The sequence below is a fragment of the Lagopus muta genome, chromosome 9, assembly GCF_023343835.1.
Source record: "Lagopus muta isolate bLagMut1 chromosome 9, bLagMut1 primary, whole genome shotgun sequence".
Lineage (NCBI taxonomy): Eukaryota > Metazoa > Chordata > Aves > Galliformes > Phasianidae > Lagopus > Lagopus muta.
Genome location: NC_064441.1, coordinates 20595269 through 20621713, shown reverse-complemented (window position 1 = coordinate 20621713; position 26445 = coordinate 20595269). Strand labels below are relative to the sequence as shown.

Sequence of the window (26445 nt, the reverse complement as noted above, 5' to 3'; positions counted from 1 at the left end):
TTCCTCCACTTCAGATTCCTGGGGAGTGGACAGAAGCAGCAGCGATCAGCAGGTACAGTAGTTCTTTATCTTGTAACACATTACTGCTAATTACTGAGGATACTCTCAACAGACAGGTCATCACAGGGCTTCTTGTGCTGGAAGTTATTTGCAGGAGCACTAACCATGTCAGTAACCATCACTCACCAGCTTTTGGGGCTGTAGTTCGCAGCTTCTAGTGAGGAGAGTGAGCACAGAGCCATTAGTAGTAACATCTGTTACTTGAAAGTCAGGCAAATAATTAGAGAGGAAAAAAAAACCAGGCTGGAAGACAGGTCTGGAAGTCTCTACTTCAACCCTCTGCTGAAGGAGTTTGGTTTTTTTTATGTCCTATTGGAATTTCCTTTTTTTTTTTTTCCCCCTAATCTGGGCAAATTGTCTCATCCTCCAAGAGCAGCCTGACTCCATTTATGCCACCTATGCCGCCATGGCCCATACATGACTTAGTAGCAACCAGAGGCACAGCACTGCTTCAGCCAGCGTATGAAACTGCCACCTGGGTAAGCCTAGCAGAAGAACAGAGCAGGTTAATCCAAGATCTGCAAAGCTTGGAATGCAACACTCCAAAATCCAAGCCTAGGATTTTTCTTTCTCCGAGCTGTGGTGCAGGAAGCACAAGGTGCAGACCCAGGTGATGCTCACAGCACACAGTTGTGAATCTCAGCAGTGATGTCAGTCACTGCAGCTCTGCCTAACACAGCCACCTCTACAGCCCTTGGGATGAGCAATCCAAGGAGCATTCAGCCCTGAACAACCCAGGCACTGCAGACTGTGTCGCTCATCAACCCCCAAAGAAAGGTTTATGAAGATCCTCGGTTAAACGAGGTACATGCTGTGATTTATTGATAAGCATCAGCAAAATCAAAATGAAATACTTCATTGCAGAGCACACTGCCACGTGACAGAAAGACTTGCATTCAGGTACTGCCAGGGCCGGTCCCTCCTCACGCTCACAGTGGGATGTTAGCATGTTTTTTCCAGGGGTTGGTCTGGCTTTTACTTGCCAGCACATCCAGGTCATGGCAGATGCGCACGCGGGTGGTTGAAGGCTGGATGATATCATCAACAAACCCTGTGGAAACAAACCACACCAAGAGCTTCCTCTTAACCTTCTGTATCTCCGCTGCGATTTAAATTCACAAACCTAAAGTAACTCTTGGGATCAACGGTTCACAAGTTACAAATTAACTTAAGAATTTAAAATAGCCTGAAGAGAAAACACTCCTGTGTCAAGTGTTAAAACAAGAAACTTCTATTCCCCCAAATAAATTAGCCAACCAAAAAAGATAACTGAGGGAGTGGGCTTTACTCACTGAATGCTTCCCCTGTTACTGCAAAGTCTTAGAGAGCTCATCTCTGTTATTAACTAGTTTGACTTAAAGGTTCAGAATTGTTGATTGGAAGAATCCCTTAACTTTGCATGTTCACAGGTCTTTTTTCCCTGGCTCTAACAGCAGTAATAGCAAACCAAAGGGAGCAATGCTGTACACACCAGCTGCGGTGACGAGCTTGACTAAGTCTTCCCAGCTCTGGGGCACTATTAAATAAAGCACAAAGCTTATTAATTGGGCAAAGCAGCATAACTGGAAAGATGTAGAGCTGGCAGAGCCTACAGAACTGCCTTCTGGAGCACAGGTAATGCTTCAAAGCTAGAGGTAAAAGTCCTTTCATAAGAAGAGCAGAAAAATTCACACTAAGGGCTCTGGGAAAAACCACTGAACTGAGTCAGACCCTTTTCTCAAGGCTACCGCTCAGCATCTAGAACCATCAAGTAGATTCCCAAAGCACCTATAATTAACAGTATGAGTTTTGAGATGCTTCCCAGGATTGCAAAATTGAAAGCATGCCTTCCACTGCCGTCCCTGCATTGTTCCAGTCTCTTCCCACCCAAAGCCATTCAGATGGGCAGTTTGGTTGTCTGGTCTAGACAGTGACTTTTCTGGACACAAATTTCTTGTCTAAATAACTTACAGCACAATGTGTACTAAATGCTTAAAAATTAACTGCCTGCACGCAATGGCAAACTGAAACCAAGGGCCACGATACACGCGATTGCTGTACCTCTCATGGCTGCCGGAAACGGGTTTGCAAATTTATCCACGTATTCTGCCTCTGCGTCTGTCTCTTTTCCTCTGAAAATGATCTGCACAGCACCCTGGGAAGATAAAGCCCGCAGGTATTCAACCCATACAGGGCAGAGATGCCTTCTTTACCACCCCCACACACTGCATGGCACTGGGCAAATCGCTTCAGCAAAGCATCACTGGTCTTCCTCTCACTAAGCAGCCTCTGTGCCAGCGAGCAGCGATGGCTGCTGCACACAGTGCGAGTCAGCCTGCATTTATTTACCTTTGCCCCCATCACTGCCACCTCTGCAGTCGGCCAGGCATAGTTTGCATCTCCTCTTAAATGCTTCGAGCTCATCACATCGTAGGCGCCGCCATAGGCCTGGAACAAAACCCCAGGGATTCGTTAGTGTGGGTGACCTCACCACAGCAACAACTTAATTTCCTCTTGCCACTTCTACTGTTCCAACAAGCAGCAAGTGGAGCTACATTTCTACCTGTAGCAGTGCACACACCCTACTCAACACCTAGAATCAGACACTGAGTCTATGCAAACACACATTCAAGACATTCTCACTCATAAAAACAATGAAGAACTGTAAAAACTTGCCTGAAGCCACCTCCTAAGTCTAAGCTTCATGAACTTGAAACCACATAAAAGCAGGAAGGGAGTTGCTGGCATATAAAACCTTCCTGAAGGCAGAAAAGAGGAGTCGGTGTCTGTCTGCAGCACCAGGCCTCTCCCTGCACGTGCATTCAAATATACCAGCATGCTTCTGGGAGCTCCTGGCCAGGGGATGCAGCACTCAGATTCTGCAGTGCTCCACTCTGGACCTGGAAGTGGTTCAGGCAGTACTGGTAAACAAATACTGCAGACCTGCAGAGCAAGCTACAGCCAAGTGTTTCAGGGCACTACTTGAGGTGACAGCAAGGATGCAAGCTTGGGAAGAAGAGAATGGCAATATGCTGTCATGGCAAAGGAAGAGAAACCTGAGCAGCTCTTTCAGTTTCATTGCTGTCAAAAGCCCATCACAAGTGAAACAACCACCAAACAACAAAAGCACGAAACAGAACAGGAGGGACAGGAGAAAGGAGTCAGGAGAAAGCAGAGAGATGTTTAGCTAAGCTTTTTAGGAACTTAGAGAAGCATGGTGTCATGTATCTTACAGAAAAAGAGAAAAGGAAACCAAGGAGGGTATAGGAAAAGTACATGGAAGAAAGAAAAGCACAGAAGCATTAAACCTGTGAAGTTAACAGAAAAGAGACACAATCAGCATTGCTTCTGGAACTGGAGTCTGAAGTTGCAAGAACAGAGAAGATGACAAAGATTGCCTGTTGCAGAGGGATGACACAGCCAGATGACAGAGGACAAATACTTGACTGGAGGCTTTCTAGGGAGAAAGCAAAGAGCAGAAATGTGGATTTGGAGGAGCACAAAGACAAAATGAACTGTGAAAATATTTTGAGAACAGAAAAGTGGTCACTTGTAAATTGGCACGAAGAGGTGTTACCAAACAGGACAAACCGAGATGTGACCACTACAGAAGGCAGAAGTGGGGCAGACATAAGAAGTAACCAGAATGTTATTGGTGAAAACTGGAACACATTGTATGAAATAACACCACAGAATTAATACCAACTTACTTTTCTGGTGATTACAGTAATTTTAGGCACAGTTGCTTCTGCAAAGGCAAACAGTAGTTTTGCACCATGGCGTATGATCCCTCCGTACTCCTGAGCTGTACCTGCAAGTGGCAGAAATATTTGTCACTCTAGGAAGTTCACAACCACTCCATGTGCAATGAGGTGTCTTCATCTTGTCATTACCAGGAGCACACTACAACAACAGAGCCTTGTTAATAGCAGAAGCAGGTAGCAGCCCAGGTGATGTCCTCCACTAGATGCTGAGCAACTGAATGAAAAATACCTTGCCAAAAGCAGCAGAAGTCTGAGTGTAAGGTCGCAGAAATACATTGCTCACCAGATGGTTTCTTCATAGGAAGAAAATAATATTCCATAGTTTTCAGTACTCCAAATGTGACTAGCAGTGAAACATGCAACCCATATTCACTTCCAGAGAGCAGCACTCTTCCAAAACCCTTTCTTGTAGAGCATAAGGAAAGGCAGCTTGGCTACCACACAACAAAGACCCATGCCTCCTTCAAGCAAGCCCAAGACCACGGCCCTTAAAGGACAGAGCATGGAGTCTCCTATAAGGAACCTCACAGCCAGTAATTCTGGAGACCGACAGCACACAGCAAATAGGAATAGAAGTCATCTGCTTTAGAGGGTGTTCTACAAAGTTCTGCCCCAGACACAGGCCTAGGATCATAACTTGTCTAAAGATCCTATCAGAGTATTCAGCAGCTGCAAATCTCCACTGAGGCCCAGCTCTAGCAAATCATTACCTTAAAAAACAAATCTAAGCACTAACAGCCCCGGCTGTGACAGCTAGGTGAGGGAACATGGCCAGAGGAACCGATAAAAGAACTCTGGAAATGCCTTTCACAGAATCCAAGAAACCAAAGAAAAGCCTTGCATGCACAGAAAGAAGGACAGCTGATTTACCACCAAAAGACTGACAGCCAGAGGATGCGAGGCACTGCTCTGCCTCCTGTGCCCACACACCTGCACAGGAGGGCTCTGCCTCAGCATTCCTACTTGTCTGCCACAGTGGGAAAGATGTGCCAGGTGCATTGGATGAGACATGCTCAAGGAGCAACACTTGGAAGTGGCAACCACACATTATTTCTAACAATTCTGCATTTCAGGCCACTGTGCATGCAACTCTGTAATTACTGTCTGACAGTTCATCCATCTTACCAAAAATTATTAAGTTAAAATTTGTTTTGTGAGATTTCTTAAAATTTGGTAGCTTGATTTCAAGTGTGATTTGATTGCCTCATACTGCATGCCTACACTCATGAATGTCCCTTCTTAACTGCAATTTCACTTTGGATTTCCCTGTATTTCCCTGCAGACCGTCGGACACACCAAGCCTACAGACACTTCCCAGCAGCAGACATCAGAACAGCCAGGGCTCATTGCAGGAACAGCCTGAACACAGCTGAGGTCCTCAGCCTACACCCAGGAGGTGGCAAGATCCTGCAATCCAGGCGGTGCTTTGCACTCTTAAAGCAGAGCAGGCCGTCACTGCGAGTGCTTCGACTGCAACATCAGCCCAGCTGTTATTGGAACCATTTACATTGTGAATTAATATGAACTCTGGACATCAATCTGCTCCCAAATTTGTTCTGTGTTTTTATCCTTAAGCGCTATCTGCACTGAATTGTTTTGTACGTCTCAATGAAGATTCTCTTACCCTACTGGACATAGAGAAGTAGTGACCACCACACTCAGAATACATTACTTCAACTGATGCTTCTAATGGCAATGTATTAATCTTTCCAAACTCTGAAATATAACACTTCATAATCAGTGTAAAAATCTCAAGTCTTCTTTCTTCAGCTCTATTTTTATGTCTTTCTTTTATTTGCTTCTAAGACAACATTCTATTACACCACAGTAAGTTAACATTTCTAACAATCAGTGACACACAAATAGCTTTGTTCTTGGATTGTATCTGTCCACACTGCAGCCCCTGAAGCTCTAAGGAGAACCAAGCTGCTTTGTGATCCAAACAAGGGGAGAGTGCAGCAAGAACAGGAGAGAAAGGAAAGTGGTCAAGAAGGAAAAGAAGGTTCTCTTAACACCTCTATTGCCTGCTGATAAAACACATAACATGTGGTAAGGCAAGAAACAGAACATTGACAGCAGCATTCTGATGTTCTGATGTCCACTAGAGGCCCTGAGGGAAGCCTTAACAGTTTTTATACAGTGCTAACCTTATATTCCATTCTATTGGAGACTTTCTGTTCCTCACATAGGCTGTTTTCTAGTTTTCATTTTAACATTAACTGCTCATGTAACTAATGCTGAGGAAAGCCTAATCTCAAACCCTTTAACTCATGGATGTTCTTATCTGAACAATGCTTGGAGCAGGAATGAACCTGAGCTTTCAAAGCAGAGTCTCATTATAGTAAAGGAGAAAAAAGTGACTTCCATGTCATTTATGACAAGGATATCTGCAGGGAACACGGTGTGAGTCCTGGACAGGCCACAACCACCCACTGTGCAACTGAGCCGCCATCCCAAACAGCAGGGCACACAGCTTTTGGGGGCTGATGGTTTCCTACCCACACCCAGCCCTGGCCAGCTACATTCATCCCAGTGCTTCCAGCCTGACCTCAGCACCGCTGCGCTGTGAGTTGGCCTCTCCTCAGCAAAGCCCTGCAGAGCTGTCAGAGCACACAGAAACAACAGCGCTGCCTTATTTAGGCACCCATTTTTCTGGAACACAATTTGCATATTTCAATATCTTATTGTGACTGCTGTACTTACTGAGTAACATTTTAAAGTCTGGCTTATTTAAGCTTTGGTACAGCAAACAGCTCTTCTTACAGTCGTTAAGATTGGGTTTAGCACCACCACCTCCCGCTGCTTCCCCACCCCACAACCAATAGGAACACAAGGACACAGCATACCTGGCAAAAACCCAGGAACGTCCACAAAAGTAATGAGAGGGATGTTGAACGCATCGCAGAAGCGAACAAAGCGGGCTCCCTTGACAGAAGAATTTATATCTAAGCACCCTGGAGGTGAGAAAACAGAGTAAGGTGTAAATGACGTGCTATAGGCAGTAATTCAAGGCAGCATGGAAGTCATGCTGTAGTTAAGCTGTACTGTCTTCTCAAAAAGAAAGACAAACAAGAAATCCTGCCTGCAGTAACGTGGAGATCATCATCTGCTGTCCCAGCACTAAGCTGACCACCAGCTGCAGTCATCTGGCACCCCTCATCCTTCTGAAGCACTGCACACAATTCCCACCTCCTCCCGCAGTGACTGCTGTGCACAGACGGCTCCTATGCCAAAAAGTCCGTTTAAATCACACCCTTGTAAATTAAATTATTCTTCTGTGATTTGCTCTTTAATTATTTTTCCCCAGTCAGCCATATTGGAACAATGGAGCTCCCCATGAAAAAACAAAGGCAATTGTGAAAGACTGGTGTTCTGGGGAAAAGCTGCAAAGTATTTCTGTTCTGCATCACTGCCATTTAGAATTAGATATTATATCAAACCTATACAAGATAAGGACACCTCAAACATTAACTATCTTCAAACTGATAATACCATCTGAAGACTAAAATAATATTACAACCCAGTGACTGCTGGGTACTGTGGTAGCCAAGCACTGGCTGGTCAGCATTCAGTCTCCTCAGAAGTTATCCAGCTATTAAGGAGAGAAATCAAAATCCCTTCTGCAGTTCAAAAAAGGTGATGTAAGCTACAGATGTTTGTATCTTCATGTCTGGATTGTGTGAGCTCCACACACTTGTACATATGTCTGAATGCTTTGCATTTTCAGAAGAGCTGCACTACAGAACAGACTGGAGCATTCTAATGCTGTGGAAGCAAGCACGCAAGCTCCAGGTTCTGCTTAATCAGTCAATCTCAGCCGCTGCCAGACCACTGGTGGCCTTCTCTTGTGCTAGATGCAGCAGCCCTGCAGTTACCCAAGAGCAAGACCATCACACTGATAAAGAAATTAATCTTTTTTTCAGGTCTTCATGCAACAAAGCAACAGGCAAGTCACACAGCTGCACAACAGTGAGACTTCAGACAAACAAGGCATTAGGAAAGCAGCATGAAGCAATGGCAGGCCGCACAAACCATCCACAGTCCATCCAGCAGCCAGCCAGCCTTACACAGAGGGCAACAAGGAAACCAAACCAAACCAAGAGGAGGCAGCACATCAGAAGCACGCAGCTGTCCCCAACCTGATGCTACTTTGGGTTGGTTGCCCACTATGCCGACTGTCCTTCCGTTCATCCTGGCAAACCCCACAACGATGTTTCTGGCGTAGGATGGCATGATCTCAAAGAATTCCCTTTCATCAACAATCTGTAAGGAGGACAGGTTGGCAGAGCCCTTAGAATGTCTGCACGCATATTTATACACACAGCTGTTAGCGTGAGAAACGTTAGCAGAACTTGCAGAATAAAATAAAAAAGGAAGAAATCTTTCTGTCTGCACAGGAAGTAATTAGCACTGCATTCACTCTCAGAACGGCCAATTAGGCATCCCAGCAGATAAAACATCTTTGTGGCATTTCCTCTGTACTAAACCTGTTGCAACTTACCACAGAAACCCCAACCAGTTGCTAAGCATTTTTACCCTCAGCACACCACTGGCAGACTGCACTTTAACAAACAGCTTCCAACACCAAAAGGCAAATCATACTCCTTGGAACCTGGGGACTTCTCACTATCTGTTTAATTCATACTTTGCTTCCTTGCAAATCCAGAGCATTTCCTCCCGAGGCCCAAATGTGCCATGCTCTGCTGGGGATGACGACTCTGTGCTGACCAGCAGTGTTACCTGTGCACAACAGAGGGGAATGGGGAAGCACTGCTCTGCACAGCAGGAGAACACTGCACCAAAAAGGTCTCCCTGCAAACACAGACCCTCACACAAACACAAACCCTTGCAGCTGCACGTCCCTGAGCTGGAAGCCCCCATGTGTGCTCTGCAAAGTGGCATCCACCAGTACAGAAAGATTCAATTCAAAGATGATCATTCCAGATGGAGCAGTAGCGACACCTACACACGGCTGCATTTCTGCTCTTCTCCTGCTGTGTTCTACCCTTAATGCCTTCTTTGCAGCTCTTGATGGCAACTTCTCCTACACACACCACAGACTGCCTGTCCCTTCCAATGCATGAAAAGTTTCAATTATTTATTATTTAAGCAGTTTTATTTCCTTACTTAATTCTCCTTAAAGCCTGTGGGTGTGGGTTTTTTTCCTAATTCACTTCAGAATTTTTAAACCTCACTTTCTGAGGCAGAACACAGAGCAGGGACATTCAGAAGAGAAGAACCTGCAGATTAAAAACCCATTCTGAGCTTTTCTTAACCCACCAAAACGGATCTGAACACAGCCAGTTGCACACTGAAAAGCATTGGCTGAATGCTTGCGTGTGGGGAGAGACAGTCAGATAAAACTGCAGAGGGAAAAGTCTGGAAGGATGCCATGAGCTCAGCCCTGCTCCCCCCAGCCACCATTTGTACTCACTGCCTACAAGGCTGCTCTTCCCAGGTCTGTCATCTACCACAGGATCCTGGGCCAACCTGGGAACCTGAACATTCAGAACTGGGACCCCCAGGTGCTCTGCAGGGCTGTAACAGTTACACATAACAGAACTGGGTTTTGTTGGACTTTTTGGATTTGTTTTTGTTTTGTTTTTTTACAACCCTGTTCTCTGCACAGCTGTTTTCAATGTATTAAGTCATTAAAACTGACAAAAAATGAATTAGGCAAAGCTGGGCAAGAGAATTCCCAACAATGCCTACACTGCTTCAGTAAAATTCCACTAGATTTATACAGCAGTGCTCTCATCTGTACAGCTGTGCATGCTGTTTGATCGATACTGAAGACAAGCACTGAGACCCTTTTCCCCCACAAACATCTCTCTTCTGCCATTGCTGCTGTCTCTTCATGCATGACTGCTGAACAGGGGAAAAACAGTAACCTGCAAAGACTGAAGAACAGATCTGAAATGGCACCATCTTGGTTTCCTTCCATGACTAACAACTACATACACACGGAATACGACATGTTCACATTGTTCTCAGCAGGGCTCAGACCGGCAGACTTACGGAGCGGATGATATCCAGCATATCGTAGGCTTTGGTGGATTCCATGGGGACAATTGTGTCCAGCTCAGGAACCAAACGGTCACTGCAGAAAACAAATCCAAGTAATAACATTCACAGATCAGATGAAGGCCAAGACCAAAAGCTCAGGCAACCAGCGCCAATGCCATCTCTCCGGAACGTGGTGGGGACTGCTACTCAAACATGGGGAAAGAGCAGTCCTCTTTGCAGCACAGTTATGCTTTGGGCCACTGAGGGCTCACCCATGGCTTACCTGCTGCTCTGAGCTCCTCCATAAACGAGACAACTCTTATAGAGATGTATTTTTGTCTACAAGATCATTGCCTGGAAACACCTCTCCTCCTCTGGCTGGAGGGGCCCACAACACAGGGGACTGCACGAGGGCACTGCAAAGGACCCAAATGCTCCTGTGCTGGAGCACAGCTCAGCAATGGGGAAATTGGTAGCGCTAAGCACAGTGCAGAAGCACAACAGTCCACCACTGCAGTGCTTACAGCGAGGTGAAGTGGCCTCTCCAATGGCAGAGCAAGGCTTCTCATTTACAAGTCTGATGCTGCCTCTGCCCATGCTGTATGCTTGCGATCTGAATAAACCTCTGGGAACCTCTCCATACTTCTCACCCCTACCAAGCAGATAAAGACTTGTAGGAGGGTAGAACATCCATTCACAGCTTCTTCAGTTTAAGCACTGGGTTTGAAGTATCTCTGGGTATCTCATCATCTCTGCACTTCAAGAGCTTGACGTTTAACGCCCTGTTAGCAGCTCACCTGTCAGTTACCCATCTTCAATAGTTTCATTAACAACTTACATGTGCTGGCATTCATGGGGTCATTCACAAGGTGGGGGGGCTGCATGTATGTCAGTTGCTGAGAGTCACAACCGTACTTTTCTATGTTTTAACAATGCCATGGCTTTGTACCTTTAGAACAGTACAACATTAGGCTCTAGAAGTTCAATTTAAAACTGGAAACACGATCTGCAGTTTGTCAATCTCAGGCAAAGAGTAGGAACATCAGCCCCACTGCTGCTCTAACTTACCTGCAGTGGACCAACAGACACCTCCCTGCTGAGAGCCACAGCAGCACTGCCAGGGTATTCCCACAGTTAAGAGAATTGCATGCATATATATTCAAACGATATAATTAAGTCTTAATCTGACCAACGCATTCAATGTTCACTTACAATGGACTCAGAAACTTTTACTTTCCCAGAAAGTAACTATGAATATGCTTTAAAATCTTCCTGTTACCTCCAGATTGTATTCTGAGATATCCCAAAGGATAAGGAAAATGGAAAAATGAAGGCATTGCTCCCATAAATCCACAGAGCTGTAAGGCAGAGATGGAAATCGTAACGGCATTAAAATGAACAACCACTGGCAAACAAAGACATTACCCAGAACATCTCAGGGACAAGAATCTCAAACTGTCAGAGATAAAGGACATCTGGAGCTTGCCAGTGGAGTCCCGGGACTCAGGCTGAGAATCTCATTTATCTGTTGGAAATCCTATTTATCTGAAAAGATTTGCTGCTCATCATCAAGGCAGTCAGCTGAAGCCTGCGACAGCCCGAGAAACTCACCCAGGTCAACAGTGGTTTCCATTAAGTGCAAAATGGACCTGTGTGAGGTTCCCAGGAATGGCTCCTCAGAGGAAACAGCACTTGTTTACAAAACCAAATCACATCACACAAATGGGACGGACCAGACGCTCCTCAAAGGCAGAGCACAATCACCATAGGAACTTTCTAACTTTCTTATGGAATCCAAAACAAAAGAAACAAATGTAACCAACAGGTTTCAGCTACAAAACCTGATGTCATCAGCACCGCAAAGAACCTGTCTGCAGGGGGGAAGAAACCAACCTGGTTGGAGTTAGCAATGAAGATGAAAGGATGTAGTGTTTCATTTACATCATTAGAAGCAGTTTCTCCTGGCATGAAAATGGTCCAGTGAGAAAGAAAAGGGAGGAGCGGGCTGCGACTGCAGCAGCAGCAAGAACCCCATCAGTTCAAGGCAGCATGTGCAGATGAAGCATCACCAATATTGAGTATTAGGACCACACAATTTGATCTATATTGAAGATACCACTATTCACACAGGTAAATTTATCTTCACACGTAGAAAAACAACTGAATTGAAGTTCTCAACACAAATCACTGAGCATTTACTATACGGTGATCCTCTACTAATATACCTGACACTGCATTAAACATCTGCCATAACACAGAACTGATCAATCTCCCAGCCATGGGATAACTGACAGCTTCTCCCAGATAAAGAAAGTGCCCAATGTAAGATAAACTGATTACAGAACAGACTGTTGTTTCCATAAATGAAATTAAAATATCAGCCTATTTCAGTACAACATGCTGAATGCTTAGAAAGAAAGTGCCCACCTCAGCAACAGTGCTTCATGTTCACCCAGCAAAACTGGGTCTGTCACTATAAGAACAGTCTTCCAGCTTAGCAATTGCATGAGATGAACACAGCAGGAAATGTTAGGACCAGTAACTGATCAGCTTGTCTGACCATCCCCTTCACAGCAGTTAGCACACTTATTTCTCTTAACAATGTATTTCATTTCCCACAGCAGTGATTTGTAACACTGATACAAAAAAAACTGCTTCAAAGATGTTACAACACAGAGCCCTTACAAGACAGAGGCCTAAAGAGAGGACAACTTTCCCAATACCCACATCAACATCTTTAAGTGTGCAAGAAACCCCAAGATATAAACCATGGGCATCTGCAGAATGGAAAGGATGAACAAAGATAGGAGCAGATGTCATACAGGAGAGGATGGAGACCGTTTAGGGGATGTGCACAGGAAGGGCTGAGCTAAGGCTGCAGTCGGATCTTTGGTTAAACAGCTTTTATTCCACTGACATTCTGTCTGTCCTGCTACTAGCAAGGCTGCCTACTGAACCTGTGCTGCACTGACTCCCAGGCTGTTCCTCCATCTCTTGGCATTTTTTGCCATTTTCCTGTTTTCCAGTCTTGAAGTGATGAGTCCTTCCTTTGTTGTCAGCTACACAACAAACCTTACAGACAGCTGCCTGATGCCTCCTGTACTTCATCATCCCATCCCAACCTCTGCGTTTGGTGACCAAAGCTTACCCAACAGACACATCACTGACAGAGCAGGGCAGGATCTCCCCACTGCACCTTACTGTGCTGTCTTCTGCCTCACTGTGCCTGCCTGAAGAGCTGTGAACTGGACAGAGACTACTTCCCCCATATCCTGTACACAGCACAAACTTAATAATTAATGTTAACAGTGAGCACGTCTGTTATGCACACACACACACAGCTGAACACTTCCCATGTTCCCACAGCGTACCACAATTATCACAACACATTTGTGTCCATTGAGCCAGAGAAGCCATGAAATGGTCAGACAGCAGAGAGCTCAGCCAGCCTCCTCTCACCTGGGATCGTGGCACTCACACACTGGAGCCGGGTCGCGGTTGCTAAGAGGTAAATAATTAAAGAACTCTCGGAGGTTAAGTAAGGCATCTACGTCGTTCTCAAAGGCCCTGTGTGCCACTCCTGGAAAGAAGCAGTTATTGAAATTACTTTGCAGTGTTTCGTTTTCAAGTATGTATCCATAAAGACAAGGAAAAACAGCAAGATGCTTTAAACTTAAGCTACTGACAATTGGGAATTTTAAGCAATCAGATCCAACCAGTTAAAAGTACCTAGAAAATGTGTGGCTGCATCAGTCTTCTTCCAGAAGAGCTCTGGATTGTTCATTTTGTATTTAAAACTGTGTGAACTGGTTTATCAGCTGTCAGAGATTGAACTGGATCCCAGCCTTGTGCAATGCAAGCCAAACAAACGTTTCTAGGCAAACAAAGGATTGCCAAGAATCCTTCAACCCATGCACATTTCTGGGGAAAAACACACAAAAACCATCATCCCAAACCTTCCTTGGGAGCTCTGCTCTCCTACAGCCCTTCCACTTGTATAATCGTTTGTGGATTTGCTGCTTTCTCCTCAAAATCTCAGAACTCTGCCACACTCCCACTTTTCCTGCTTCGTCTTCCACCACTAAGAGGGATTGGTTTGAGCCCTGCACACTGCAGCATCCTGTGCTCCAGCAGTTTCATCCCTTCACCTCAGGTGACAGCCATGCCCACAGGAATCAGTACAAGGTTCACAGCAGCTCCAACAGCCCCATCACTTCTGTTAAAGTTAAGATCAGAGCATGAAGTAAAACTTCCCAGCTCTCACCAGACACAGCTGTGTGCGTCTTCGCTCCCCCGAGCTGCTCCTGAGTGACATCTTCATTGGTAACAGACTTAACTACATCTGGGCCAGTGATGAACAGATAGGACGTATCCTAGGGGAGACAATAAAGCAGAACCAGTGTGTAAATGCCAGAGCCAAGCTGCAAAAGCAGCAAAGGAAAGCTGCCGTCCTGAGAGACTTTCCTCAAAATAGGAAAACTGTTCAACATTGGAAAGAATTCCCTAAAAAAAAAAGAATCCCTGATACATTATACTAAAATCCACAGAAAATACAGCTACCTACAGGCTTCTCTGGAAATTTGTTCTTGATTTCCCATGAAGAATAAACTGAATTCAATTTCATTTAACCCAGAGGTGTATTCTGCAGTTTCCAGTTCTGTACCAATCTCTATAGACATTAATAGCTTATACAGAAAAATAACCTGAGACAGAAATCATGAGGTAAAGACAACAGCTATTTCTTAGGACAAAAAGGAAAGACCCATAAATGCTAAGAGACCCAAAGGAAGATGGATGAAGGAATTTTTTGCTGAGTACCCATAGAACTTAGAACAACTGGAACACAGAATGACTCCATGATTTCAAATTGAAAATATATTAAGCACTCCTGTATTAAATGCTTCAGACCTGCTTTATTTAGAACTGAAGCTTAAACAAAAGCGCTTTTTAACAAGAGATTAATTATATCTTCATCTATCCAACGTGCAAAACAATGGCACAGGACTAATTCAGCGCTGCCATCCGTGCCAATTAACAGCTGGTCATGTCACAATGGTATTAATGATATTTCTGCAGCAGTTTCCAGGCCTTTAGTGAAGCAGGAGCCCACCAAACAAACCCTGACATGGGGTCTGACTGTGACTGACCCCATTTACCAGCAGCACAGCAGGATCTGCTCCACCCTTACCTTCACCATGAATGTGAAGTCAGTTAAAGCAGGAGAATACACAGCTCCACCAGCACAGGGCCCCATGATGAGCGAGATCTGAGGCACCAGCCCAGAACACAGAACATTTCTCTGCAACAGAAATCACAAAGGCATGCAGTCTGAATGGCAGAAGTAAATTAAGCGCGTTTACTTCCCAAAACTGAACTGCCACCACATTCACCTGCCTTAATTAGAGAGAAGGGGACATCACACCTCATACTGAGAGCAAACCCACCGCACGATGGTGACAGGAAATGTCTAAGCAAAGAATTCACTTGTCACATTTTCCAAATGGCAACAAATTTGATCTCTCTATGCATCACTGCCAGCCTGCTTTGAAGTAAAAAGGTTCACAGGAATCAGAAACAGCATACAGCAGTGGTCAGCAGCAACACCAGGAATGCTGCCTCTATGTAAACCAAAGATGAGTGATCTGAGCTTTAACTGGAGCTCAGCAACACCCTTCAAGCATCAGTGAACCTATCGTTTCTGCACCTCGCAATTCTCTGAAGTATTGAAACTTATCAGAAATGGAGGCCCATGCAAGGCATTTCCAAACAAGACTGCCAGCTTCTGATGGCTACACATGGAGCTCACACCCTGTTTTAGGCCCCAGTACAAGTCTGAGAAACTGGGACACACTGGAAGATGCCCCCACAAGTCATGGGACTCAAGCAGTCAGCAGGCAGCAAGAGGCCGTGGGAATGGGGGCTGCTGAGCACAGAGAAGAGAAGCCAGAGGGAGAACTTGCTGCTACCTTTATATCCTATGTATCTTTTATATATCCTTTATATACCTATATATCTTTATTGATGACCTAGATGAGGGGATTGAGCCTACCCTCAGTAAGTTTGCAGAGGGCACCAAGCTGGGAGGTGGTGTTGATCTGCCTGAAGGTAGGGAGGCCCTTCAGAGGGATCTGGATAAGCTGGATCACTGGGCTGAGGTGAATGGGATGAGGTTGAACAATGCTGAGTGTCAGGTTCTGCACTTTGGCCACAACAACCCCATGCAGCATTATGGGCTTGGGGATGAGTGGCTGGATGAGTGTGAAGAGAAAAGGGACCTGGGGGTGTTGGTTGGTGCTCGGCTGAACATGAGCCCACAGTGTGCCCAGGTGGCCAAGAGGGCCAACAGCATCCTGGCCTGCATTAGAAATGGTGTGGCCAGCAGGAGCAGGGAGGTGATCATCCCCTGTACTCAGCACTGGTGAGGCTGCACCTTGAATACTGTGTTCAGTTTTGGGTCCCTCCCTACAAAAAAGACATTGAGGCCCTGGAACGTGTCCAGAGAAGGGCAACGAAATGGTGAGGGATCTGGAGCACAAGTCTTATGAGGAGCAGCTGAGGGAGCTGGGATTGTTTGGTCTGGAGAAGAGGAGGCTCAGGGGAGACCTCACTGCACTCTGCAACTTCCTGAAGGGAGGCTGTGATGAGGGGGGGTTTGGCCTCTTCTCCCAGGCAAGGAACAGGACCCGGGGCAATGGCCACAAGTTGTACCAGAGGAGGTTTACATTAGACATGAGGAAGAACTTTTTCTCTCAGAGAGTGGTCAGGCACTGCAATGGCTGCCCAGGCAGGTGGTGGAGTCACCGTCCCCGGCAGTGTTCAGGAGGCATCTGGATGAGGAGCTGTGAGATGTGGTTCAGTGCTTGTGGTGGCAGTGGTGATGGGAGGTTGGACTGGATGATCTTATAGGTTGTTTCCAACCCTGTGATTCTATGATACCTGCAGATGTGCTGAGGGACTCCTGTGGAAAAGCATGATACTCTCCTGGGAAATGCACAAGGAAAGGATGAGAACCAAGTGGTACAAATCACAGCAAGAGATAACTGAAAAAATGTCACCATGAGAACAGTTCAGCAAAGCTGCCAAGTGTCTGTCCCTAGAGACATCCATAACGTGGCTAGACGAGATGAAGCAACCTGGTTTGTTGTTAAAAATCAGCCCTGGCTGAGAACATTGGTCTGTACAGCCCCAGATGACTCTCTGGACTGGAATTATCCTGTAATTCTATTCTAAATCAGCAAAGCTGATAGTTGACCATGGTCTGCCATTTATTAAGGCAACAGAAAAACAAGATAGCACATGGTTGTGAAAAAGAAAGAACTGAAAGCAGAATGAACTTTGTCCTTTGGGTTAACAGCACAAACATCAGATGGCATCACAGTGACTCAAGCAGCTGCCAGCATGTTAAAAACCACCAACCAAAAAGCCAGAAATGCACACAAACTAAAGCAAAAAGGAAACTGTCAGTAAGACATCTGATGATCCTTGGAATCTTTCCGTCATTTGTTTTCAAAACAGCTCTAAGAGGTGTTTATGATTACTACTTTTCCTATCATTTATAATAAATGCTATTTCTCATATCTACAGAAAGTACAAATCATCCTTTAAAACCATGCATGTTGGTAGGCATATAAAATAATGTCATTTTAGGGAAAAAAAGATCAATACTGTGTGCTTTAGCCACAAAGATACTGCGTAACATAAAACTTCCACCAGTCCAATCAGTCCTGCATGTCCTCAAGTGGTAACATCAAAAGTTCCACTGTATTCAGAACTGTTCTTTGCACAGAAACCTCTTGCATTTTTTTTCCTCCCCTCATCAACCACCTTGATACAACACCTGGTGCTTCTGCTGCACATTCTCAAGTTACCCTCAAGCACAGGTTGATGGGTTTACTTAAAGTCCCTTTTTCTGCTGCAGAAAAGTTTCACCATTTATCAGCCCCACAGAAAGCAAGCCTGCTGTGTGAAATTCTTAACAGGCCTGTATTTCTGAGCAGCCACAGAGACAGCTAGTGGTGTGTCACAGCCATCAGACACCTACAAAACACTCCACAGCACAGCATGCCCACTTGTCTCAGACAAACGCATACACACTTTGAAAGAAGTTACATCCCAACACACACAAGCTGTAATTCAGTGTGAATCAACATTATTCACTGAAATAACTAAAAATATTTATAGGTGTTTCCTAATTAAGTAAATTGCTTAATTTTCTATTCTTCTGACAAAGCCCACGTTGCAGTGCAGCTCCTGCAGGGCTTTTCACCAGATCACAGTGTTGGACAAGGTTCACTCAAGCAGCAGGGCACTCACCAAGAAGATGTCTGCATAGCCAGCCAGAGACTCCACCCCTTCCTGAATGCGGGCTCCTCCCGAGTCATTGAGCCCAATGACAGGGGCTCCAACCATGGCAGCCTGATCCATGACCTGGTGATGAACACAGACACTTGGTTACCTGCAACACCAGCACGGCTCTTCCCTATCAAACTGTGCATCCCCCAGAAAGAAAATCAAGCAACAAACTTTGAACTGCTTACATGGCACTTCGCATCTCGTTTGCTTGCATTAATTACAATCATTAACAGCTTACTGACATACTGCATTTTGACTCTGTAGCAATGGGAGAGATCAAAATACGATGGGAAAGACATTACAACAAAGGTGTGACGGCAGAAGGAGCAGCACAATAAAAAGGTGCTACAAAGGAAGGGCAGAAGATTGCTCACCCGTATCACAAGATTCCAGGTTTGCAGGGGAAAGCTCCACCAAGGAGGGATCTCCAACCACAGACCCTTCCCCAGTGGCAGCCAGCCCTTAAATGAGGTCTAGGAGAGGTGCAGCCAGGCTCCACCCCTTCCAGTCACACAGCTGCATTGCCTCCACCTGTGCTCCCAGGGCTGACCAGTCCTTCCCCAGGTGTTCAATTGGTGCTTGGGGCCAGGACTCAACAGTTCCCATAGAGCCTCACTCAGACTGCAGGCTGAAAGGCACACATTTAACCCCTCTCGTGTCCTTCACTGCCTTACCAGCTGTGCATCTCCATACCCACACTGTACCACCAAACCCTTTGCTACAGTGACACAAGCAGAGGGGTTTGGCATTTTCCTGACATTACAGCACTGGTATATAGTAACAAGATCTGCCTTGGTTCTTCAGTCATTTTCCTGTAGAACTGCACATGGTCTGTCAGTCTCTAGTTTGATATTTTTTCCTGCCCTCGCAATCATTTTTACCCAATTACATCCAATCTTTAACTTTTTAAGATTTCTAAATCTTCAGCCCTGTCTTTCAAAGTGCTCACAGCCATCAACAGTAGCAAGCAAGTTTTTGTTGCCTGGAAAACCAGAAAGGACATTACGACATTCATACCAACATACCCTAGCAGTACCAAAACTGCAGCCTGAACACGGGTTGCTGATAACTGTCTCTGTGTAGCTCTCAGCTGGCATCACTCCTACTTGCAGTCACTGCACGTAAAATAGGGATCCTTCAAACTGTGTGCCTTGGACATTCATTTAACAGTTGGATCACCGCCATGGCAGACATGGAGAATGATTCTGCAATCAAATACAGTCCAGCACTTTAAAAGCATCTGTGTGGTCTGCAAGCAGAGGCTCCATGAGCAGCCTTGTTTGCTTACAGGGATGTTACACACGGCGTGATCAAATGTCTTATTAGAAACCAGTTGACATCCATTGCCTTCCCAGGTCAATGAAACAAGTTCACTGACACACTTTGCTATTTCCCAAGGACACACATATGCATTCATTTTTCACTTCCATGATTTTTCCAGATACTGAAATTCTTCACACCAGTGTACACATTTAATACACATTTAGACTACTCGTGTTTGAGGCTTTATTTTTTGCCATACCAGTACATACAGCTCTTCTGCAAAAGGAGTCTGCCACCTGTAGCCCAGACCTACCTACCCTGCAAACGCCAAATACCTGAACTCCAGGAAAAGATATGCAGAACAGTGACAGCCAAAGGCAGAAGTCCTGCTGAGGGGCAGCAACTTCACTTCATTTTATGTGCCTCAAGCAATTCATGGGTCTGCAGCAGCCAAGACTGTCTCCCAGAACAGATTTCTGTCTCCCAGAACAGTTTTCTGCTTCCCAGAACTCAGCTCAATAAGAACTAAAAGAAGTGACACAGATACCACACCATGCAGCTTTCCACTGCCAAGCTGCAGCCTCACAGACCGAGCAACTGATGCACACAGAGCCTTCAAACTTCAAGGCCTACCACTGGTGCTGATGGCAAACATAGCATCAGTTAGGAAGGACTTGTGTCTTCCAGTTCTGCTACCACTCCCTGCTGTTTCAGAAGTACCAGGTCACAAACGAAACAGCAGAAGGCATCCCAGTAGCATCACGTTACTCCCATCACACAGAAACATTTCGGAGCTCTGATGTAAAAGGGCAATACAAACACCTTTGCTGATATCAACAGCTGGTAAAGCCCAGTAGTTATTACTCAGCCCAAAGTCTTTCCGTCTTCTACTTTTATATCTCCTCACTGCACAGGAGGTTATGCCAAAAAATTTTTATTTCCAGCAGGAGCAAAGGCCTCGAGCTCCATACACCTTGTTTCTAATTCCATAGCAAAAAAAAACCAATGTAGAAGTTTTCATCAGCCCATGCCACTGAATATTCATGCATGAAACAGCTGCTGCCCTCCACACCCCTGGGATTCCAACACCAGCTTTTTCAGTGAGACAGGAGGGCAAATGAGGACCAACAGCCACACGTGCCTGATAACGGAAGCTCGGCATCAAGGTGACCTCTATGTTGTTGCCTGTCTTCAGATTGTTTACTTGTTACATTTCTTTTCATAAATACTACATTTCCACATAACAGAACTCCCAAGTCATTCCGTATTTCTGCTGCAGACAGTGGCTAGTTAACCCATGCTCACAGTTTTATGTCTCTCTGGCTTTTTGCACACAACAGGAAAATCAACTTCGAGCAGACATTACTTACAACAGCTTCAAGAGCTCCCAGAGGAAGCCCCTCTGCTCAGCTGTGCCCCCACTCCTTACCAAATTGTGAGGACACAGGCATTCTGAGACTGCTAGCAACATCCACCACAGCCCACTGAAGTCACTACAAAGCATCTCCTCCAAAATTATTAGCACAACAGACTGGAAAAAGAAAACCGGCCATTTTTTGTAGCTGTTCTCTATTGTGAAATATTACCTTGCAGATCTTCTGGGCGTGAGCTCCAGACAAACTGCCTCCAAATACAGTAAAATCCTGGAAACAAAACAAATTCTGAGATTATGGAAAGAATCTTTTCAATAACAAGCAGCCAAACAAATCCCAATAACTGACCTTAATGAAAAACGTGTCAAGTAAACAGTATAATCCTGCACTGCTCTACATTTAGCACACTGCTCCAAGGCAACATGACTCTGTAAGCAGCCTGCAGACCAATCGTGGTCAATCCAACCTTGTTTACAAGTAAAAAGATCTTTTATGCATTTGCCAGTAGATTCTACGTTCAAATCACAAACTCACTGTGTCTCATTTGCTTTTATTATTCTTCAAACACTCTTCTTCCACAAATACATGTTACTCTTTCAGAGATGTTACCAATACTGGAGTAAGCCTGAGAAATGTCCCCGTAAGTAGACTCCTACTGCAAAGGGTGGCAGTAGGATAAAGCTGCAAACAGGCAGAAATCACAAATGAAAGCATGCCCTTGTTCTATATTCATGAGTTATGCTCCAGGAGTTTATTATTCTTTTGTGGGGGCTGCAGCAACGATGCCAGCCAAAATGGACAGCTGGTGTTTCCTCTGGGACTGTGCTGTGAGATTCTGAAAGAGCAAGAAGGAGCCCTGGGGCTGATCCAGAAGGGACAAGGGATGGTGATACCTGGCACTCAGGGTTAACTTCTGGTCAGCTTCACTGATGCATTCCCTCTGAGTTTTACTCTCAAAGAAACCCTAAAAACTCAGCTGGCAGAAAACATCACAACCAGTAGCTGAAGCAAAAAGGAAGTGACATCTCAAGTGGCAGCTGAATTTGGAGATGCATAAAGTCTTTCTAAAAAATAATTCTTTTAAAAACAGCAGACGCTGAAGGGACACATTGAAACCCTTACAAGAACTGCCCTCTACCTGTGTTATTTGAACAAAGAAACTCTGGCTCCTCTTCAAGCCCACATAACAAGAGTGCCCTCCCCTGGAAGAACGACACACCAGGGACAAAACAGGCACAGCGTATGCCTCAGTGCAAGCAAGATGGCAACAACCACTCCAGCCATGGAAGCAACTTGAACAAAGGCTACTTGGTAACCCAGCACAGACAGGCAGATATCAACAACTCAGAAGAATGCTCTTCTTCCACTGTGTTAAAGACTCGTCCAAGATAAACTCCACCTATGGTGTTTTCTCTAAAACACTTTTAATATAAAACACGCAATTTATCTATTTATATACTATCTATCAGTCTCTTCACTAACCTGAAGAACAGTTCAGGGTTGCTCAGGTGCCCTTTAGCACGAATTCAACCCAATGCAATTCCAGCCGGTACCTCCAGCAGGCAGCACCAGACCTGCACCTTCCAAGTGGGAAGGCGGTTCCCCGGGCTCACAAAGCACTCTACTGACATTTGCAGGAGTCCAATCACAACACCTCCAGCTGCACGCACAGCCAGAGCTCTCAGTACTTGCGACACGTTGTGCTCAGAGTCCTCTCCATCTCCAAATAAGGTACCGAATAAGTGCTGCATTCATCGCTTACTTCATCCCAACCTTACCTACAACTGCAAATCTCACAAAAAAAAACGGTCTGGGAAAGATTTCTTCTGCCTCTTCTTGTCTCCAAGTGCACTGCTTCCTCCCACAGGATGTTATATCTTATGTTTAATGGCAGGTGGTAAACAGGTACGTTACTACATGGTCACAGTGAAATGCAGCGTATTTATTTCAAAGGATAAGTTCATCTTATTCACAAAAACAAAAAACAGAGACGTACCTGACTGAAAACATAAGCCAGCCGACCATTAATCCGTCCACGGCCAGTCACCACACTGTCTCCAGGGTACTGTAATGGAAAAAAATAAAAATAAAAAATAACTCTAGATATTTATATCTCAAAATAGCAACAATGTCCATTAAGAAGCACTGAGCACAAGGTTAAGGTAAAGACTGATTGTGGAAGGACTGGTCTTTATTTGTGCAGTGGAGGCTCCATAAAGACTCGCTTCAGCACTGGAAAAGAATACTGCAGGTAACATCACATCAAAGTTACATATGAATCTAAAGATTTATGAGTTTTGCACTTTCCCCTCAAATTTCAGCATGCTTAGAGTTAAGGCAAATCACGTCCTCAGAGACAGAATGCACATTTTATTAGAATCAGATGTTTTTAAAAGAATGGGCACCATATATAAATCTTTCTTGAGAAAGGTCATAAAATACAGAATCCAAAACACTTCAGCTTGACCTGTCCCATTTTTTTACCCTGTAAGTAAGGGAAAAGATGAAAGAGGAGATACAGCATGTGAATCCTAAAGTTTCCCTACTGATGTTGTCTCACTTTTAAGTATATGGATGTTTTTCAAAACAGCAGAGGAAGTGTGTTGCCATAAGGGAATTCCAAGCATCTCAATGCTTTTTGCTGCCTAGGAGGAAACAAAAACAAATAAAAAAACCCACTCTCCTCTGCTCTAAGGCCCATTTATACCCAAGGGAATCTGTTCACAGGGAGGTCACATCTTTTGGGGACTTCTCTCAAGCTGCGCAGTCAGCACTGTTACCACCTCCTGGCATACAGAAAAGCATTACACACCTCTCCAGCTCCAGCCATCATACTGCAAAGATGGCTCCTAACAGCCCATACAGCGACCTGGACGGAGTACAAGTTTCACCCTACCTTTGGAAACTTCCAGGAACCCTGAGCTATTCAATGCTAAACTAATATTCCAGCTCACTGCCCACCAATTAGGTCATCTGCTGTGGAACTGCGCTCTGTAAACACAACCTGCAGCTTACTGAAAGGTGAATTCTGAAGGACAAGGCAAAAATTAACCCAGCTGTCACTCTCAGGACTTCACTGCTCCTTTTATCTTCAGAGACAGTGCTTGGTTAACAGCACTGTGGGTACAGCATTGTGAACTACGATGAAAAGCAACGCAGGAGTTAATTCAGTTTGCTGGGGGAACAAAGTAAGAAATTACCCATAGAAGAAAAGATGTTTCCTTCTACACTCAGCGAGCGCCATCCTTCCAGCAGAGTCCTGTCAGCAACCTGGCCACTGGAAATGAAAAGAAGCCCTTCTGAGGGTAGAAGCCTACCAAGCCCTCCCTCACCACAGCATGCAGCCTGGCAACTGGAAGGACTGCAAAACAATCAGCTAGTTTAAGAACTGTGGAATCTGAAACTGCAGTCACTGCACTCAGCATGTGGCAGTGACACACCTGGCGCAGCTTCCTACCACATTCCAAATCAGAGTCACCTACAGGAAGGTTCACCTTCAATAGGCTAATCTGCACTAGCCACCTACACAGCCCAGCACGTTCACCAGTCACTTCTGCAGGACACAGCAACAAAATACTCTTTGCAGGTAGTAATTCATTCACCAGGCATCAATGTCACTGCGAGAGACTTCGGGGAGCCAGATTTTTCCTCTACATAAGGCACCTCATGTACCTTGCTGGTTTAGGATATATGGCCACCTATCAAAAACAGCGTCAGTGAGGCAGACTGCAGCTTCTCACCAATCAGCAGAACTGCTTGAACATGCAGACACGTCACGTTTTCAAGCCCTAAAGGATTTAATGACTACAGTTCGGCAAGCGTACGTACAGATCTGACTTACTTCAGCCTACAGCTCTAATGATATCTGTAGAGGGGCAGAAGGATCCGCATCTGTATCATATACATTGTATATCCAAATGCAGACATATCTGCACACATAAAACAGATTTGCATTGTATGTATCCCTGACTTGACAGACAAATGTAAGACAGCAGTACTTGAAACAAACAGGTAATCTCCTAAAACAAACAAACAAAAAAAATCAAATTTAAACGATGTAAAAATAAACCTCATGAGCTGTTACATGGAAATTACAAGCAACAAAAGGAAATTCGCAAACACTTTCCAAACCCAAAACATACTGTGTGCAAACAGAAGAACTTATCTTCAATCACACGCCTGGCTACACAGCAGAGGACAAAGAAACAAGAGGTACGTGAAATAAAAATACCTTATTCTTACTAGAGTCCATCCCAAAATCAGAACACCTGTGTTCCACAAACATGTCATATTCATCAAAGCTGCCGGGGTCCAGCAGCAGAAGAATCCGCTCTCTTGCTGTCAGCTTCCCCTGAAATGGAACACACCGCAGTTAGCACTGCCATTGGGCAGCCCTGGCCCTGCCAGACACCTCTGGGTGCAGTTTAATGAAACGTTCCCTCACCAGATCTTCTGTTTGCCACACTGATTGCACACCCCCAAAGCTGGGAGCATAGCCAACGATGAGCCTCCTCAAGAGCAAACACAACGCAAGGAGACTCTGAAAGGAAGGCTGACTGTTGGAGCTGCACTCCAACAAGATAAGAGGAGACAGCCTCAGTCTTTTTAACAAGATGTAATGTAATGCAATGTAATGTAATGGCATCTCAACTATTTTTGTCTACACGTCTGACTGCTGCTATGCTCTTAAGGCCTTTGGTTCTATTCTTGAAATTGGAACCCTTGCACAGCCAAACCGGCCTGTAAGAGCAGCGCAGGGCATTTGTGGATCTGAGCTTGGCCAGGGAAAGGCTGCACACAGCCTGCAGGGAACTTCTGGCAGGCTTTGCTGGGACCAACGCGGCACCACAGCACGACGGCCGAGAGCGGAGCACACGGGCGGCCCTGCACGCCCCTCCTCGACAACGATGATGCCAAGAAGTAACCGGTGACGAACAGCTCATCTCGGAGCTCGGCCTTACACAGCTTTCTCTGCAGGCCAGGTCGGCGCCCGGCAGCGCAGGGATCTCACACAGGGGCGGGCTGCCCTTCTACTGGGGGCCGCGCCTCAACGCGGCGTTACACACAGCTGAGGCTCTGTGCGAAAGCGACGGGCGAAGTTTTCAGAGACAGGGGAACGCAAGGCAACGTAAGCGGTGCTCGAGGCCCCCAGGTGAGCGCAAACCGCTCGAGGCGGCACTCCACCGGGAGTCCCGGAGCCTGCGGGCGCCGTTCTGAGCAACGGAGGTCGGGAAATCCCTCCGACTCAACGACAGCCCGCCCCGCGCTGCGTGAGCCGCCGGCTCCGCGCTGCCCGCTCCGCTCCGCCCGCCGCCCGAGCGCTCGGTGCCGCTCAGAGGCGCGCTGCGGCCCGCCGGAGCACCGGGCCGGCTTCGTTCCACCTTCGGCGGCGAGCGGAGCGAGCCCGAACGGCGCCTCAGGGGACCGGCTCTCCTCCTGCCTCCCGCGCCTCACCCGCCTGTGCTGCGCGTCGATACGGCTCTGTCCGCCGCCCAGCAGCGCGGCGCGGCGCTTCTCCTCGATGCGCTGCGGCACAGAGCCGCCCGAGGCTGCGCGGCGTCCCCACGGGGCGGCCCGGCACAGCGCCGCCCGCAGCACGCACTGCGCCGCCATGTCGCGAGGCGGCGGCGGACACTGCGCCTGCGCGC

At 45.9% G+C, this 26445-nt stretch overlaps 1 protein-coding gene across 1 annotated transcript; it reads right to left on the bottom strand.

Moving 5' to 3' along the window:
- Positions 1-855: 855 nt before the first annotated feature.
- Positions 856-26445, bottom strand: PCCB (propionyl-CoA carboxylase subunit beta). The gene is made up of 15 exons (XM_048955398.1): positions 26252-26445; positions 25029-25148; positions 22794-22862; positions 21011-21067; positions 18123-18236; positions 14998-15108; positions 14074-14182; positions 13269-13389; positions 9822-9903; positions 7943-8066; positions 6650-6757; positions 3750-3850; positions 2389-2487; positions 2101-2194; positions 856-1111 (listed from the first exon to the last, which is right to left on the bottom strand). Exons 1-15 carry the CDS (start codon positions 26408-26410, stop codon positions 990-992), a joined length of 1590 nt encoding a protein of 529 aa, XP_048811355.1. The 5' UTR covers positions 26411-26445; the 3' UTR covers positions 856-989.

Excerpts from the sequence above, each read along its gene's own strand:
- PCCB (XM_048955398.1), bottom strand. The coding sequence starts at position 26,410 with ATGGCGGCGCAGTGCGTGCTGCGGGCGGCGCTGTGCCGGGCCGCCCCG. Across the intron at positions 13,390-14,073 it reads GACGCACACAGCTGTGTCTG|GAGTGGCACACAGGGCCTTT; the intron begins GTGAGAGCTGGG and ends GCTTCTTTCCAG. Across the intron at positions 6,758-7,942 it reads CCAACCCAAAGTAGCATCAG|GGTGCTTAGATATAAATTCT; the intron begins GTTGGGGACAGC and ends TCTCACCTCCAG.